The 16,477-nt window shown below is 36.9% G+C and overlaps 1 protein-coding gene across 1 annotated transcript in view; it reads right to left on the bottom strand.

Annotated features, from left to right (window-relative positions):
- Positions 1 to 16,477, bottom strand: part of DNAH7 (dynein axonemal heavy chain 7) — a 249,362-nt gene that overhangs the window by 179,769 nt on the left and 53,116 nt on the right. Inside the window, exons 16-19 of the mRNA XM_061147985.1 lie at positions 15,470 to 15,616; positions 13,114 to 13,799; positions 11,089 to 11,275; positions 1,302 to 1,495 (exon numbers count right to left, since the gene is read on the bottom strand). Coding sequence (XP_061003968.1) covers positions 1,302 to 1,495; positions 11,089 to 11,275; positions 13,114 to 13,799; positions 15,470 to 15,616 — 1,214 coding nt within the window. The remainder of the gene's footprint in view (positions 1 to 1,301; positions 1,496 to 11,088; positions 11,276 to 13,113; positions 13,800 to 15,469; positions 15,617 to 16,477) is intronic.

Genomic DNA, 16,477 nt, shown 5'->3' with positions numbered 1-16,477 from the left:
CTTAAAAGTCAACATTCAGAAAACTAAGATCATGACATCCAATCCCATCACTTCATGGCAAATAGATGGGGAAGAAAATGGAAACAGGGGCAGATTTTATTTTCTTGGTCTCCAAAATAACAGCAGATGATGACTGAGCCATGAAAGTAAAAGATGCTTGCTCCTTGGAAGAAAAGCTATGACAAACCTAGACAGTGTATTTAAAAGCAGAGACTCATTTTGCCGACACAGGTCTGTATAGTCAAAGCTATGGTTTTTCCAGTAGTCATGTACAGATGTGAGAGCTGGACCATAAAGAAGGCTGAGCACTGAAGAACTGATGCTTTCAAACTGTGGTACTGGAGAAGACTCTTGAGAGTCCCTTGGACAGCAAGGAGATGCAACCAGTCAAGCCTAAATGAAATCAATCCAGAATATTCATTGCAAGGATTGTGGCTGAAGCTGAAGCTCCAAACCTTTGGTCACCTGATGCAAATAGCCAACTCATTTGAAAAGACCCTGATGCTGGGAAAGATTGAAGGCAGGAGGAGAAGGGGATGACAGAGGATAAGATTGTTGGATGGCATCACTGACTCAATGGGCATGAGTTGGAGCAAGCTCCGGAAGATAGTGAAGGACAGGGAAGCCTGGCGTGCTGCAGTCCACAGGGTCACAAAGAGTTGGACATGACTTAGAGACTGAATAACAACAAAAGAAGTCTTGTGAATATTTGGGTGAGGAAGATCCTAGGCCAAGAGAACAATATGCTTAGGGAGGAGGCTGACTCTTCTATGGGAGAATTGCAAGGACTGTAGCAGAATAAACAAGAAGAAAACAAGTGGGGGATGAATAGGAAGGATCATGGTGTAGTATCTGGTGAGAGACTGCAAGGCACTGAGAGGCACTGACTTTTATTCTGCATGGGATGCAGAACAGTGATGTGTTCTGAAAAATCTGTAAGAAATTACATGATAAAAAGAGCAACCCACCCCACATTTAGAAAAATATCATTCAATGGTATTTCTTATGTTGATTTACAACAGTCTTAAGTTATTACATAAACATAATTATATATAACTGGAGAAGGAAATGGCAACCCACTCCAGTATTCTTGCCTGGAGAATCCCATGGACAGAGGAGCCTGGAGGGTTACAGTCCATGGGGTCGCAAAGAGTCGGACACAACGGAGCGACTATAACACAACAACAACAATCATATACAAGTTCTGCATCATTCTGAAAATAAAATTTAAGCAGATCAACTTAGCCGTGTATGATGTATGCATCATGATATATATAGTAATATTGATATATCTTACTTACCTAGTGGGATCTTTAGTCTCAGATAGGATCTCAAGAAGTTCATCATTAGACAAGAAAAAGAATCTGGGGAAGAAGAGACGTTTCTTTTCCAAATATTCATTAAGTCCTTTAAGAATGAGTTCCAAAAGCTCATTAGATTTTTTCAGCCTCTCCAGCATCCTGTCAATAGTTACAACTGACAGAACATGTTTATCCTAAAAGTAAAAGAAAATTTACAACTCAGAAATACTAGATACTAACTTCATATTATATTTGAGATTGCATGGTTTTAATATAACAAAGGTTACACAAATTTTAAAGTGAATACTTTTTTTTAAAGTGCTCTTGCATGGTCTAGATCTAACCAGCCTCTTTAATTACATAAAAGCCACGTTAACTGGATCCTCAGTGATGTTGGCCACAATTTCTCATTCTGAGTTGTGAGAGATAGACAATGAGAGAGAAGGGCAGGGGAAGAAAATATTATCTGAACTCACGAGAAGGACAGGAGGAAACAAATTAATATGAGATATGTTTGCCTTTTGTTCTTTAAGGGAAAGTACTCTAAAAATATGTCATTATTATTATTTTGAATATTTTGAATATTGTTACCAATAATAAAATAATACATATCCTGTTTTATAAGTGTAGTAAAAATAAGCATTTGGGAGTAGGGAAGAAGGCGCTTTCAATAAAGATCTTACATTGCAAAGAACTACCTTTGGACCTGCATTATAATACTCTGCTCGCTGAAAAACAAGTTCAAGGTGCATTCTTCCTGAACTCTCTGGGGATTAAAACTGTTCTACTTTCAAGGCATAGATTTCTGAACATTCTAGCACTTGAAAGTGTCACTGTTTGCTTTAAAGTGACTCAAAGACAACCAAGTACTTTATAAAGCTTTCTTTAACACTATGGGATTCAAAATAAGAATTATAACCAAAAGTTGGTCTTAAGAACTGATATTTTAAGAAAGTAGTTTATTGATTTCTTAAAATACCCACACCAGTAACCACCAGTCTTATAGAAAATCTTTAGAAATATATATTTTAAAGCACAGTCTAGGTAGAGTCAAAATAAAATTCTTTTTATTTTTCCTTAACACACAATTGATATCATCCAGGTCTAGTCCTGGTTTTACAATCCCAAATCCAGTGTCCACCACTGACACCAATGACAAAAAAAGAAGAATTCTTTACTAAATAGGCTCAAAGGTGTGAGAAAAAGGTATCAAAACGTATTATAGATTTTCATCACCAGACCAAATAAACCTCATGAGAATATACTGGTATATTTAGAAAATTTACATGAAATTAAATCAAGGGAATATTGTTAAAAGTTAAGTAGAATTTCAAGATTAACTAACTAATTTTTGGTACTTAGCCAAAGTGAGTTTGGTATTCACTGAAAGATGAATCAAAAATTTCAACTGTAAATTGTTTCATATAGAAATTTGATTCCACTGCAGGAAAATGTTTTTGTCAATAGACTTTCAATGTGACTGGAAAGAAAGATAATTTTCTGCTTTGTTTTAAAATATAACAATATAATGGGAATACAGCAATTTAATCAAAGAACAAAATAATTATCATTAAAACCTGTTTTTTCAGTAGAACAGGTTCATATGAAATATGCAACACATACAATTCACTTATCTTTAAAGTGGCGCAATTTTCTAAAGGCATTTTATTATATTTCCTAAGAGTTTTATACTTCAAATAAACATTTTAAAATGCACAGAAAAGTCAGCATGACAGAGACTCAGGTCATAATTTAATGTGCAGTTCATTAAAAAAAAGTATTGGAGTAGTACTCTTGTACTTAGATTAAAAATTAAAATGATGTTCTTAGAGTGCCACCTTCTGGAGAAGTATGTTTTTCTTTGCTGGGAAGAAAAAAAGATGTTAATAAATGGGAAAAATTCCTTTCACAAATTAACAATGTTTTATTTTCAGCCAAAGAATATACCACAATTTGCTATTTTAGATCTGAGATTTGAAAGTTAAAAAATTCAGTTATTTAAAACAACAGTTCATCTTTCTTTCCCTAAATATTATAATTATAAAAGAAATACTTCTGGGGACACTTAGCATTTGAGCAACAAAAAAACTTTATTGAATTCCTGAGGTCAAACCTATTAATCTAGATCAGCTTAATGACTCTGAACCAAATATGCTAGTTCTGAATGAATATACGTGATAATCTACGTACCTTGGTATACGGTCTTAAGAAAAAAATATAGACAAGTAATCATTATCCTGACTAGGAACTCTCTTTCCATGAGAAGGTAAACACAATAGAAGCTGCATGAGATGAAGGAAAGCACAGCCTTGTTCCTAACCAACATCCTTTTGATTACCTGTGTGACCTTGGACCATTTAACCGGAGCCTCCGTCTCTTTATCTTTAAAATGGCGATAAAAGCCGTCTCTCAAAGCTGTTATGAGGATCAAATTAGATAAAATATTGGAAGCACCTAGTCTGCTGCCTAGAACACACATACACTTGAAATTACCCTTTCCATTTCACCTTCTATAAATGTCTCTTGAAGAGAAACAAACAGACACCACCCTGGGGGAATGGGTGGAGTAAGTCACTTATATCATGCTATCGATTTAAAGGAGCTAAAACGGACATTTCATAAACTGTCTTCCTTCTGGTAAGATAATTATCGCAGTAAAAGGAAGCTGGCTTTAAGTTCCACACTGGCACTGCCACAAAATTCGGGTACACAGTAAGCATTCCATAAATATCTGTTGACTGACTGAGTGAATGAGGATGAGTTCAGTTCACAGAAACACAAAGAGACTCAAAGAAGTCTTTTTATACCAACAAAAGAAAGCTTTGAAGTTTTCCTACTGTACCAACATTAGCTAATGCTCTCAAGATAGAACAGTAAGATATTAAAACAGGAAGCTACCAGAAATGTGAAACTAAGTGCAACTCCTTTGACACTTTAATTACTTTTTATCTTCTGGAGAGGAAAATAAATTATTAACTACCATATTTTTTGGTTAAAGGATAATTTTACAAATTTTGGGTGTCTTGTTTTGCTTCCCAAGTATCACCACTCTCATCAGCTCAAATGACAAGTTACTGGCTAATTTACATTTCTAAACAAAATGCCGATGGTATCACTGCCCGAAACTTTAATTGGGGGTATATAGAGGGCATTCTAATTACTGCTGCCATAAGAAGCTGCATTGAAAGTACACTTAATGGAATTAAGCTCAAGCCAGTTCACTAAACTTCCAGAAGCATAAACTTCCTAATCAGAAACCCCTGGACAACAGAAAACTGGTCAGATCTTCACTAAACCTATTAAGTATTAGAAAGGAAACATGGATTCACCAAGTAGACCTTTATGCTCCCTGACAACTTTCAGATCCTTCGACCTCACCAAAAATAGAAATCCTTTCAAGATGCAGGACGTTTCTAGGATTACTCCTGCTCTTAGGACTCAGGAGATATCTAACACTGAATTTTTAGAGAAGGTTTTTCAGAATGAACTCAGAATTCTTAGAACTAGCAATAATTCAAGGATCAATCTCAATTTAATTATTCATTCACTCTGGACACATATTTTTGGAGAGCCTGCTACATGCCTGACACTGTTTCTAGTGCTTCGGCCATAACTGTGAACAAAGCGAAGACCCCAGCCTCCAAGAGGAGACAGGTGATAAATAACAAAATAATTCATACATCATATAGTCAATTAGAAGGTGATGAATGTTGCAAACAAGAAAAGGGGGCATCAGGATGGCCAGAAAAGGCACAGGCAGGTTTCAATTTAAACACGGAGCTCAGTGTGAGCCTCTTTATAAAGGCAATAGTTGAGAAAAGACTCCAGGAAGCAAAGACACTGATCAGCTCTGCAGATATTTGGAAGAACGAGGTCCAGTAGGTGCAAAGGTGGAGTGTGTTTGGCATGTGTGATTCAAAAAAGACAGCTAGCGTGGCTAGAATAGAGTAAGTACGGTGGAGAATTAGAAGGACAGAGAGGTGAAAGTGTAAAGTGAGTAAATCAAGAAGTTCCTGCTCAATGAAGCTACCGCTATGTCCCATACAGAAGCATTTCTCCCCTGGATACTAAGATACTTCCCAACACCAAAAGTTGGGAAGCAGAACTGTTGTGAGTTGTTTATTGGGTGAACTGGTATGAAAAGTCAACATCCTCTTCACTCCTTAATTCCCAGACCCATGAACTGTGCCTGTGGGAGAAGCTATTTGGAGCTGGTTGAGAATATGGACTATGTATCCTCTAGAACTGCATGCCAAACTCACAAACTATTTTCTTCCTGCTCATATAGTAACTGAGTCTTCAACATGAGACATTCCACTTTTTATAAGGTCAGTCTTCACATTAGTATCTGTAAATCTTAAAGAGTATCAGTCAATTGCCTCATTTCCTTTGTAATGTGAATTCCATAGCAGAAGCAGTATTGCATGCAAACTGTGGCAATAAGTCATTCAGTAAGTCAATGGATGACAGTGTTGGTCTGGGGTAGACAAACCACTGATCTCTTCTATTCTGAAACAGGTGCACTGTATTTAATTCCTTCTAAATGGCTGCCTGGTCCCTTCAGGTGTGATCACATGTCAGAGGCATTTTGTTCGTTTCTCATGTTGACAGCTTGGACGCTCCGCAGTGTTGGGTAAGGGACAGCCCCTGATGACAAATCCTTCCATAATTTCCATCTCTGCCATTATGACTTCTTTGCTTGTAGCCTGGGTGACCACATATTCCCAGTTTGATGAGGAGAGTTCTGGCTTATGCTTGCTGTCCCGGCTTATTTATTAATTGCTCTAACTTTCTGAAGTTCTGCAGTTTGGACAATATATTATGTGATTTTTCCATTTCACAGCTCACTGTGCATACAACTGGCATATGCTGGTTGACATTCACGAATAGATCAACTGGTCAACTATATTAAGTGCCTCCTTTGGCAGCACTACCTTTTATTAAACATTTACATGGAGCACAAATATACTCATATTCTAGTCTATTCTGTGATTCCTGATAGATCTCCTTATTACCAATCTTTCAATCTTGTTTCTTCTAAGTCCTTGATCATATAGCCAAACTGTTTACTACTGACTATGATCAATGTAGATCCACACTTCTGACCATCTCTATAGGCAAGGTCAAAAAAAAACTCAAACAACTAATATTAGTTGAAGTTGTACCCTCTAAAAAGGATTCCCTTCCTACTACGCTTTGAGTCAATCCCCTAAGGTGGGGAGGGTGTTGTAATTTTTGCTTCTGAATAATGCAAGCATATTCTGCAGAAATCTGTAAACCAGTCTTTGTTTAAATCTTATTGAGGCAGGTTTTGGCAGAAATAAGTAAGTAAAGAGAATGACTCACATCTCCGTGACGAGCTCATTGAAACATGAATGTCTGGTAAGTGCAGTCACATCAATCCATTAGACTGCATCTAACTTTGGTTCTCCCCAGACAAGCACTATTACAATACAATACCTCCCACATTCCTTAGACTTCTGAAAAGGCTTCCGGCAAGGGAAGCTCTCAGTGTGAGAGTCAGGGCAACCAGAGTTGATCAAATTTCCTCAAATATCCCCAGTTCCCAGTTCTCACCATCCCACTCTTTCCCAATAAGGAAATTATCGTTCACAGAACAGATCTGGCAAGGCTGTGAATTAAATTACATTGTAATTTGGCAACCTGCTGGATCAGACTGTCATTTTTGGCTATGTCAGAACTGTAGCTATGAGAATTAAGAGGCTCTCTGAGGGCAATCATAGAAGCATTTTAATCCTCTGACCATATCTTGAGCAGAGAATTTAAGCCTTTAATTAGACCATTTCTTTAGTTTTCCAAGGGTTTTAGAAAAAATTCAGCCCATCTCACATCTCTTGTATTTCAAGTTTGTTCTGTATCGACCTGTTCCAGCAGCCACTTGGTCCACCAAAGCATTGCCTGTAAAACAGACTCTTCACTTCAGGAGACCAGTAGCATAATTTGAGTAAGGGAATTTTGCACTGCCTGCTAGGTACCACCAGTGTTCCATTTTCAGATGCTAACTAGATTTTAACCACCCTAGAGCCCACGTGGGTCAGGTAGACAATCCTAGATCTCAACTTTGAGGTTGTGATACCTGTATTCAGAATTCAGTGCACGGTCTTTCTAGGTAATTAGGCAAAAAAGAAATTTAACATAGGGAATTAAGTGATTAAAAAATCACTAGAAGGTCTAGGGGAGCACACTCCAGTCTGGTTTTCCAGAAAAACTCCGAGAACCCTGCAGAACTGATCTTCCGGAAGGGTTGTTATCTCTGCCCCAGGAAGAACAGGACACCGCCAGGGGAACGACTGCATTCAAAAACACACCGCCGTGACTGCGGTTCTAGGATCAGAGTGGAGGTCGGGAAGACACCATCATCGTCACCTTTAAGTACCTATCAAACTGGCGACCAGACACTGAAGAAAAGAAAAGAAAAGTGACATTTTTTGACAGCAAAAATAGCTGAAATGGCAAGAAGATGGCTGCTGTATGCCTTCCAAATCCCGATGAGTGTACCTCACCGTCAAAGTCAAATTCATTTCCAGAAACTTAAGGAGTCTGGAAGACATAATTTTTAGCTTTCCAGCTCCCTAGAAACTGGAGAGATACTTGGTGCCAAGTGATATTTATGACAGTAAAAGGAAAAAGAAAAATAATGACTCTTAAGCTTTTGGCCTGAAAAACAGGAAGAGTAGTTTTCATATTTATTGAGATGGGGTTAGATTATAAAAGGAAAAAGTTTGGGGAGAAATTCAAGAGTGCCTTTTTCTGCCTTGTATGAAAGGGGCCGCAAAAAGTCAGACACACCTGAGAGACTGAACTGAACTCAGGCAATAAAAAAGATCCATGTGGATCAAAAGTCAAATTTGGATAAATGCAAAAGATCATCCACTTCTTTCAACTCCAAATGATAGGCAATTCATTGTTCCCATCTTAGTTCCCACATTGTCTCTTCTCAGAGAGCCCCTAGAAAACTTTTCAAGTGGATGTAAAGGCAGAAGGCTAATGTCTTCATCCAGAAGTCTGTGCTATCACCAGTCTGCTGACCTGCCCCAGTGCTATCAGGACAAAAAAAGGCTCTGAGAAGGTGGTGTGGTGGGATGACCAGAGAGGCAAGGGCCGTGTGCTCAAGGTTACTAAGAGGTAGAGAAGATGGATCCCAGGTGCTGCAGACCCCAGGTGAAATTAAGGGCTACAAATACTGCTGTAGCATGGGGCGAAAGATATATTTAAGAAGAACGTTGCAAAAGCCATCATTCATCAGTGTGAAGATGAAGCCGAGGAAGACAAAACCTAGGGAAGATGCTCAAGATAGAGTCTCTTGGCAACCAGAACTTGTCCGGGTCTTCACCTGTGCACAACCAGGTAATCTGTGGACTTCACCTGTCCGTAGTTGGTCAAAAAGCTAGACTAGTTGTGATGACCAAGAGTAAAGGCCCAGTGCGTGGGCATCAGAGACAGGAGGTCATCCAAATTATGACCACCAACAAAAAGAGCAGATAATCTGGCTGGATCCGTTACATCAGTGAACTTTCTTTCTCCCTTTCTTTATTTCCCTTCCGCTTTCTGCTTTCTGCCCCTCCCCTTACCTCATCCCGACCTCCTCCCTGTCCCAGTACCCGCTGATCAGCACCGGAATGAGAAAGGCAGAGCCGGAGAGCACAGTCCCCACTCACATACTCCAGAGGAGCCTCAGGCGGACCTGACTGTGTGGAAGAGAAGAGCTCTAAATATAACAAGAGACCGAGGTTCTCAAGTAGGTACAGCTCAGTCTTCATAGGCAAAATTATCCTAACCGAAAGTGGCTGGAAAATTCTGGAATTACACTGAACTTTCAGTAGGAGAGTCTTTCCCAGTGAGAAACAGCCTTTGGCCAAGTGTAGTTGGGAGAAGATACCAAAACATAAAATTATTTCATGTTTATGCCTTAAGGAATCAAAACAACCTCAATCAAGCCATTTATATTAACAATATCATTTACATTCTGTTTTTAACCTCTGAGCCTTTTCTCTTGGCATAGTTCTAAAAAACATTTAGAAACCCCTAAGGCCAAAAGTGATGACTTTTTGTACCAAGCACTTAATCCAGTGACCTCTGGATGGTACAGATCATCCTCATTAGCCTTCCTAAGAGAATATGGACTTAGGTTTATTTGTAAGGTTTTGGAGAGTATAGACAAAAGCTGTCCTGATGCTAACATACTGAAAAAAAGAAAATGTAAAGCCAGTTGAGGAAGATAATCAAATCTTATAGTAAAAGTAAATGAAGTGTCATCCAAAGAAAACTGCTTATTTGGGAATGAGAGTAAGTAATGCTTTTTTGTTAATATGTTTTTAATTCAGCAGTTTTATAAAATTAAAAGTCTGTCTCCATTATTACTAGTCTCAGTATAGCCGCTCTTTCAAGTCATTGAACTATTAAATTTTCTTAGCAATATGAATTTTGAAGAGCATTTTGATGAAATGCCTGATTTGGATTCCCTGGTGGCTCAGCCGGTAAAGCGTCTGCCTGCAATGCAGGAGACCTGGGTTTGATCCCTGGGTCGGGATCCCTGGAGAAAGAAATGGCAACCCACTCCAGTACTCTTGCCTGGAAAATACCATGGACAGAGGAGACTGGTAGGCTACAGTCCATGGGGTCGCAAAAAGTCTGACACAACTGACTTCTCTTGATCAAATGCCAAAAAAAAATTTTTTTTAACTTTTAAAATTATATTAACTAGGAGAATACAAGCATCTGCTTTATTCTTTTGGGGGAGGCAACAAAAATGGGGGGCAACATCATCCTCTTCCAAACAAAAACATATACATGTTACAAGGATTTTTCCATGTTGTAAGGAAACAATATATAAAAGGAGAAGCTAAATTTACAAAGCAAATTAATAGAAATGAATAAAAAAAAAGAAAAATGTAACTCATCAGCAGGTTCTTTAAATATGGAATTCCAATGGGATTAATTCTATAAAAGTTTGGTTTATACAATGTTTTGTTCCAAGTATTATTACATAAAATGAAGTAAACTTATTAAATAAACAGACCCATGTCCATCTTATAGGATATTTTCCTATCAAATGATATAGTTGTCACTGATACAATATTATCAACATTTAGGATGATAGTCACAATTTTAAATGTTCAATAATAAAAATAAACATATTTCCATTTTAGGGTAGAAAAAAATTTAAGATAATCCTCTCCCTATTTTATGATAAACTTGTATCAATATTTGATCAAAACACCAATAGAGAAGTTCACATTCATGTAATGATATAATAACTAATATTTCTCCTATTTTAATCTTAACATCCACTAACACACAAACTATGCCTTGCAGGCATGTCTTCTGAACTGAACATAAACCATACTTTCTTGAGTGTTACTGGTTTTTATTAAATTCCCTCAAAGTATAAGTTCTTCACTGTATCTGTGTGTTGCTTGATTGATAGACTGCATTTTGTTTGTATTTATTGGGCTCTTTAGACATATAAATATCTTTGCAGCTCTTTTTTTTTTAGGTCCCTACAGAGAAACGTCTTGATTGAGTGGTTGGCATGCTGCTTTTTTTTCCCACCGCAGAGCACTTCAAAGGTGGTGCAGCCGTAATATGCGAGGCAGAGAACAGACAGGACATCCCATGCCGGGTACGCGTTGCTGTCTTTCTACCAGAGCATCTAATGTGGGATATTAGATATGTGGAGGAAAGACAATGGCTTACTTGGATTGCTTTGAAAAAAAAAAAAAGTTACTTCAACAAAATACTCATGTTCTCCCAGATTTTTACCTACCTGTAGGACACTTTTCATTATGTCTCTCCACGTTTTGTCCACAGTTGAGAATCGCCTCCCCTCCTCAGGCATCTGAGACATGATGTCTGGAGAGCTGAAGATGGGCTCCAGATACAGCCACGTGGCTTGGACCTTGAGCCACTCGTCCAGGATCTCCTGGAGCAGCAGCAGCTTGCCCTCCCAGTCCCTGTGGGGCAGACACGGTCCTTGTCAACAGAGTCAGGAGACGCCTCCCACGGTACAGCTCACAACTAGACTGCTAACAGAGCACGCAATGTCGTTTTGCCAGTTTCCATTCATCTACCGACAACCAAAGATAAATCACTAGCACCAACATTTATGCTAATACAGATGCACCTCTCTACAAACGGGTTGGTTTCTATACATGTCATCTCAATAAATCCTTTCTGCAATCCAATTCCATGCCAAAGAGTTATGAGTTGAGAATGACATTTTGGAGATAGTAATGGTATTCTCAATCAAAGGCACTCTGAACTTCTTCTCAGGAAAGGTAATTACATCCAAGATTCATTTAACATTTTGTTTTTTCATTTTTTTTTTTAAATTTGGGCCCATAATGGCTATCTTTCCAAGAGAAAACATTCCAATTGATCAGATACAACAGGCATTTAAAGAAAAACCTACACAATCATAAGTATATTCTGTTCTGTTCAGTTGCTAAGTAATGTCTGACTCTTTGTGACTCCATATATTAGTGTGGCATTTTTTAATTAAAATGAATTATTGGTTCATTTATATAAATACAGAGAAAAAAATGACTAAATTTCCTTAAGAATAAATATTATAATTACAGCATAAACTAACAATTTTACAATCACACTTCTAAAGTCTTCGTGTGTTTTTGCTCTATCCTCACAACAACCTTCAGAGGCAGGGTCCAGAATGTAATATTTATTTACAAGTAGGGATATTAAGGTATATAGAGGTAAGCATCAAGCTAATGAACAAAAGAGCCAGACTTGAACCTAGACAGTTGTAATCACTATGCTATGAGATAACATACCCATAAAGAAGAATAATTGGTTAAAGGCAACAAAACTTAGATATGGGATGGCTTTATGTGTAGATTAATATGTTACTCATCATTTATAAGTGGTGATCTATAATTTTAGATTGTAAACACCAAGAAATGTATGTAGGAGTTCAAAAAGTCACCACACATTTTAAAATGTCTTTTAAAAATGCCTTTCCTTTCCATGTTCATCAACAAATTTGTCTTTCACACAAGGAAATGAATGCCTCTGCTTCCTTCTGGTGCTCTTCCCCCTCTCTCTATCTAATCCCTGCTAATGCAGAAAATTTCTCACCAGCTAATGAGCTCATGCATAATTCTTAAAAATAGAATCTAGATGTGCCACTTTCAGAGAAGTTCAAAAATTACTCTTGATGAGCACATTGGAGCAAGCTGGGCAGAAGGCAGAGCAATCAGAGACTGAGCCAACACCAATAGCTGGGCAAGCTCAGGATTAGGATAATGTACTCATAACCAGAGGCTGATATCGCCAAGCAGATAGCTTTCCCTTGCCATGTAAATTCACAATGAAGATGGCAGTCTGATTTGAATTTACTCTTTTTTAGGGTAAAATATAAACTGCTTAATACAGATTATAAAAACTGAAAAAAAATGACAGGATAAGGGTCATCTACGACAAACTAATTAGTCTATTTGGAAAAATACATAATATCTTCAATTTATTGTTTATATATTCTATAAACTATGTTCATAGGCACAAGATTATTTTTGAGCATCTAATATATAAGATCAGACTGTGGGCAATAAAAAAGAATATCTGGACACTGTCTACTACCTTTGCTCTGGATATAGATGATAGCAAAAGTATCAAGACTCTTCTAAAAGAAATAAAAGTTAATATTCCTTCCAATGTACTATTTAAAATATTAACTATAAAGTGCAGACTCAATTTTCAAAAAGAACTGTATATTATATATGAGTGATACTTTTGATAACATACTATAAACACTGTCATAGAAATATCACGTTACCTCATTTGCTTTTCGTAAGGCTTAATGAAGGGAGATCCTCGCATAGTTTGTGTCTTAATAATGTGGTCATCCAACAACATTTGAATTTCATCAACTGATGACAAAATAGATGTCCCAGTTTCTCTATAAGGAAGAATGACAAATTCCATTGCGTCCCATTCATTAATCATCTTCTCCATGGCCTTTTCAAGAGAATATTCTTTGCTAGCTGCTTCACTAATACCCTCAAACCTATCTAAATATGGCTCCAGATTCATATCTAAGAAAGAGAAGACAGTGGAATCATCTGCTGGCTGCAGCGGGTAACCAACGATGTTGGACATGGCCTCCCAGTGCCTGGGGCGCAAACCAGGATTGCAGATCACTTGAATGAGAGGAATGTGCTGCTTGAAATCTTCCACCTTTGCTCTTACTTTTTTGGTCATTGCCAATGCATTGGGAGAATCGTGAAAGGTTTTCTCCAGCTTATAGAGTCCTCTCCAGTAATTTCCAACATCTGTTTCCACTTGGTCTGGATTCACCTTGTTATATGGTCCTTCTGTCCATGCTCTATATTTGGTGCTAAATTCTACAGCAGTTTCATAGAGACGGAGATAAGGGTTCAAACCATCTTGGATTTTTTTACGCTGAGGATATATTGATGGTAGCCAACCAAATGCCTCTTCTTCAGCATTAAACTGCTCAATCTGGAAAGACAAATATTAAACACACTATTCTGAAAGGGAATGATATTCAAAATTAAGTTTTAAAAATATATCCATTGTGACCCCCCCAAAATCTCTCATCAAACGCTGAAGGTAAACTTAAATTAGGCCATACCTGGAAAATAATACTCTCTTTTTCCTATGTATTTTGTTTGTTCATTTTTGTTGTTCCTATTTCTTTTTTATTACAGTTTCCAGAGAACAATGACTTCTTAAGTTAGTTAAAATAGTAAATTTATACATATAAAGAAGTCTCTGCCCATCCGGATATACTGAGGATATAGCTTCTTGTATTAATTAATAAGAATTTAAATACTTTTAAACACATGGTATTGTGTTAGGTACTATGGAAAATAGAAAAAAAGTATATTGCAAAGTACCAATTTCAAGGAGTTAGTAATCCAGTTGAGGAGTTAAATACCAGTTACTTACTAAATAAGCAACAGAAGAACGGCCTTAAAACAGTAGCCATTTAATATAAATTGAATAGTATATTTTTTAAAATGCTATCACTCAAAGACAAAAGAGCCTTCTGAAATAGCACAATCATAGACGCTCCTGTAGAGAAGTTGCAACTGGAGCTGGGTCTTAAAGGTAAGTAGGATAAGAGATGCAAAGAAAGCATTAATCTCCTCTTAGTAAAGCAGTGAAGTTGTAAGGATGTGGGGGGTATATCAGGAGTAATCTACCGAATTGAAAAGAGTGAGCTAGATATGCAAATTATACAGGTTACTTAAAATTTCAGTGGCATCAATTTAAAAAAAAATACAATTTCTCTTTTCTCAACATGTATTTACACATCTGAGATTATTATAAACTCTTTAATTACCTGAACTAAAATATCAAAATCTTGCAATATATTAGGAATGTTAGAGAATCATAATATGGTCTGTTTTCATATTTTGTTGTTGTTGTTCAGTTGCTAAGTTGTGTCTGATTCTTCTGCAACCCCATGGGCTGTAGACCACCAGGCCTCTCTGCCCATGGGATTTCCCAGGAAAGAATACTGGAATGGCTTGCCATTTCCTGCTCCAGGGGATCTTCCCAACTCAGGGATTGAACCCGCCTCTCCTGCATTGGCAGACAGGTTCTTTACCACTGAACCACCACAGACGCCCATTTTTCCATTTCCCCTTTTTATAAAAAATATAATTAAAAATTTCAAACATCTTACATGGCAAAGAGTATGGCTTTCCCCCACCCAGCTTCTAATGAGAACGTTGGTTTCTCAGATAGTGGTATTGCAAAAACAAAGTTGGCTTGACGGGAAAAAACAATGGACCATTAAAACACAGCCTTGAAATCTAAGCTGGCTTCCATGAAGGTGGGAAATCTAAACAGTAACCAGGTGCTATCCCATAATGTAAATGATCAAGTGACACAAAATAAAACTTAAAAAGCAGATGGACATACAACTCTATCTTTAAAATAAAAAAGGAAGGCCCCTAAAATGTTATCACTACCAACAGAAAACAGCAATGCTGCTCCTCCCTGAAGCACGTCTATAAGATCTATTTGTGCCATATATGTTAATCTCTAATTAAATGTTGTTAAACTCTTTGAATCCATTTCTTAAAGGTGAATACCCAATACAAAGTCAAATGCTCTTTCTGTTGAACTAATTCATCCTACTAAGAATTTTAAAATTATACCTTGTCTGCTGCTAAATCCAACTTTCCATTCAGTGTCTGAGCCTTTTTCAGGTACCGTTGTACATCCTGAAGATCTCCAAATGAGTAAAATTCTTCTGACTGTTTAGCATAACTTTCCAATTCCTCCACAAACCGTTCACACCGTAACTAATAAAAAACAATTTTTTGTTACTATTTTTAAGAGTAAAAACCCCTAAGTATCAAGAGAAAGTTTTGGAATTTATAAGAGTTATCAGAATTATTACATTTCATCACTGGCAAAATATAAAGAAAGGGACGCTGCTGCTAAGTCACTTTCACTTTTCACTTTCATACATTGGAGAAGGAAATGGCAACCCACTCCAGTGTTCTTGCCTGGAGAATCTCAGGGACGTGAAGATAACTGGGATCCAAAACATGTAGAATTTTTAAGTCTGGATTTAAAACTAATGGGTTAAGATTCCTATAACTCATAAATCAGAGAACGTTTACCCCTCTATCATCAATGTAAGAAATTCTAACTAATAAAATGTATAAGAATGTGATAAACAATGGTATTCTTTAGTATGCTAATGAAATATATATTCACTTGAAAAAAATCTCATGATAATCAAGTATGGGACTGAGAGAACTCCCATTTTTTAAAGACCTATAAAGGTAACTGCAGCACTGTTACTAACTGGAAAAAAGTGAATTTCTTTATTTGCATTCTAATATTCAGATTCAATTAGTAATGCTAAAACAAAGCATTCTGAGTTTATTTTTCTTATCCCATGAGTTCACTTCACAGGAAATAAAGAAAAATATATACAGATTTAAAAGCCTAAAAACTAAACCCTTTTAGTATAAAACAAATGTGTGTGTTTTTTTTAATGAGAGGTTTCTTACAAAATTGTCATTGGAAAGACATTCCAAATTAAATGGTTCTTAAACAGCTCTTAATAAAACAGTCAAAACTCAAATCTAGGTTATTAAAAATAATTTTATATTTCATAGATTATCTAGGTTGATTTCTGTCCTCCTTAGTTT

This window comes from Dama dama, chromosome 8 (genome assembly GCF_033118175.1).
Source record: "Dama dama isolate Ldn47 chromosome 8, ASM3311817v1, whole genome shotgun sequence".
Lineage (NCBI taxonomy): Eukaryota > Metazoa > Chordata > Mammalia > Artiodactyla > Cervidae > Dama > Dama dama.
Note: the sequence above shows the minus strand (reverse complement) of the source record. Positions and strands in the feature narration are given on the sequence as shown.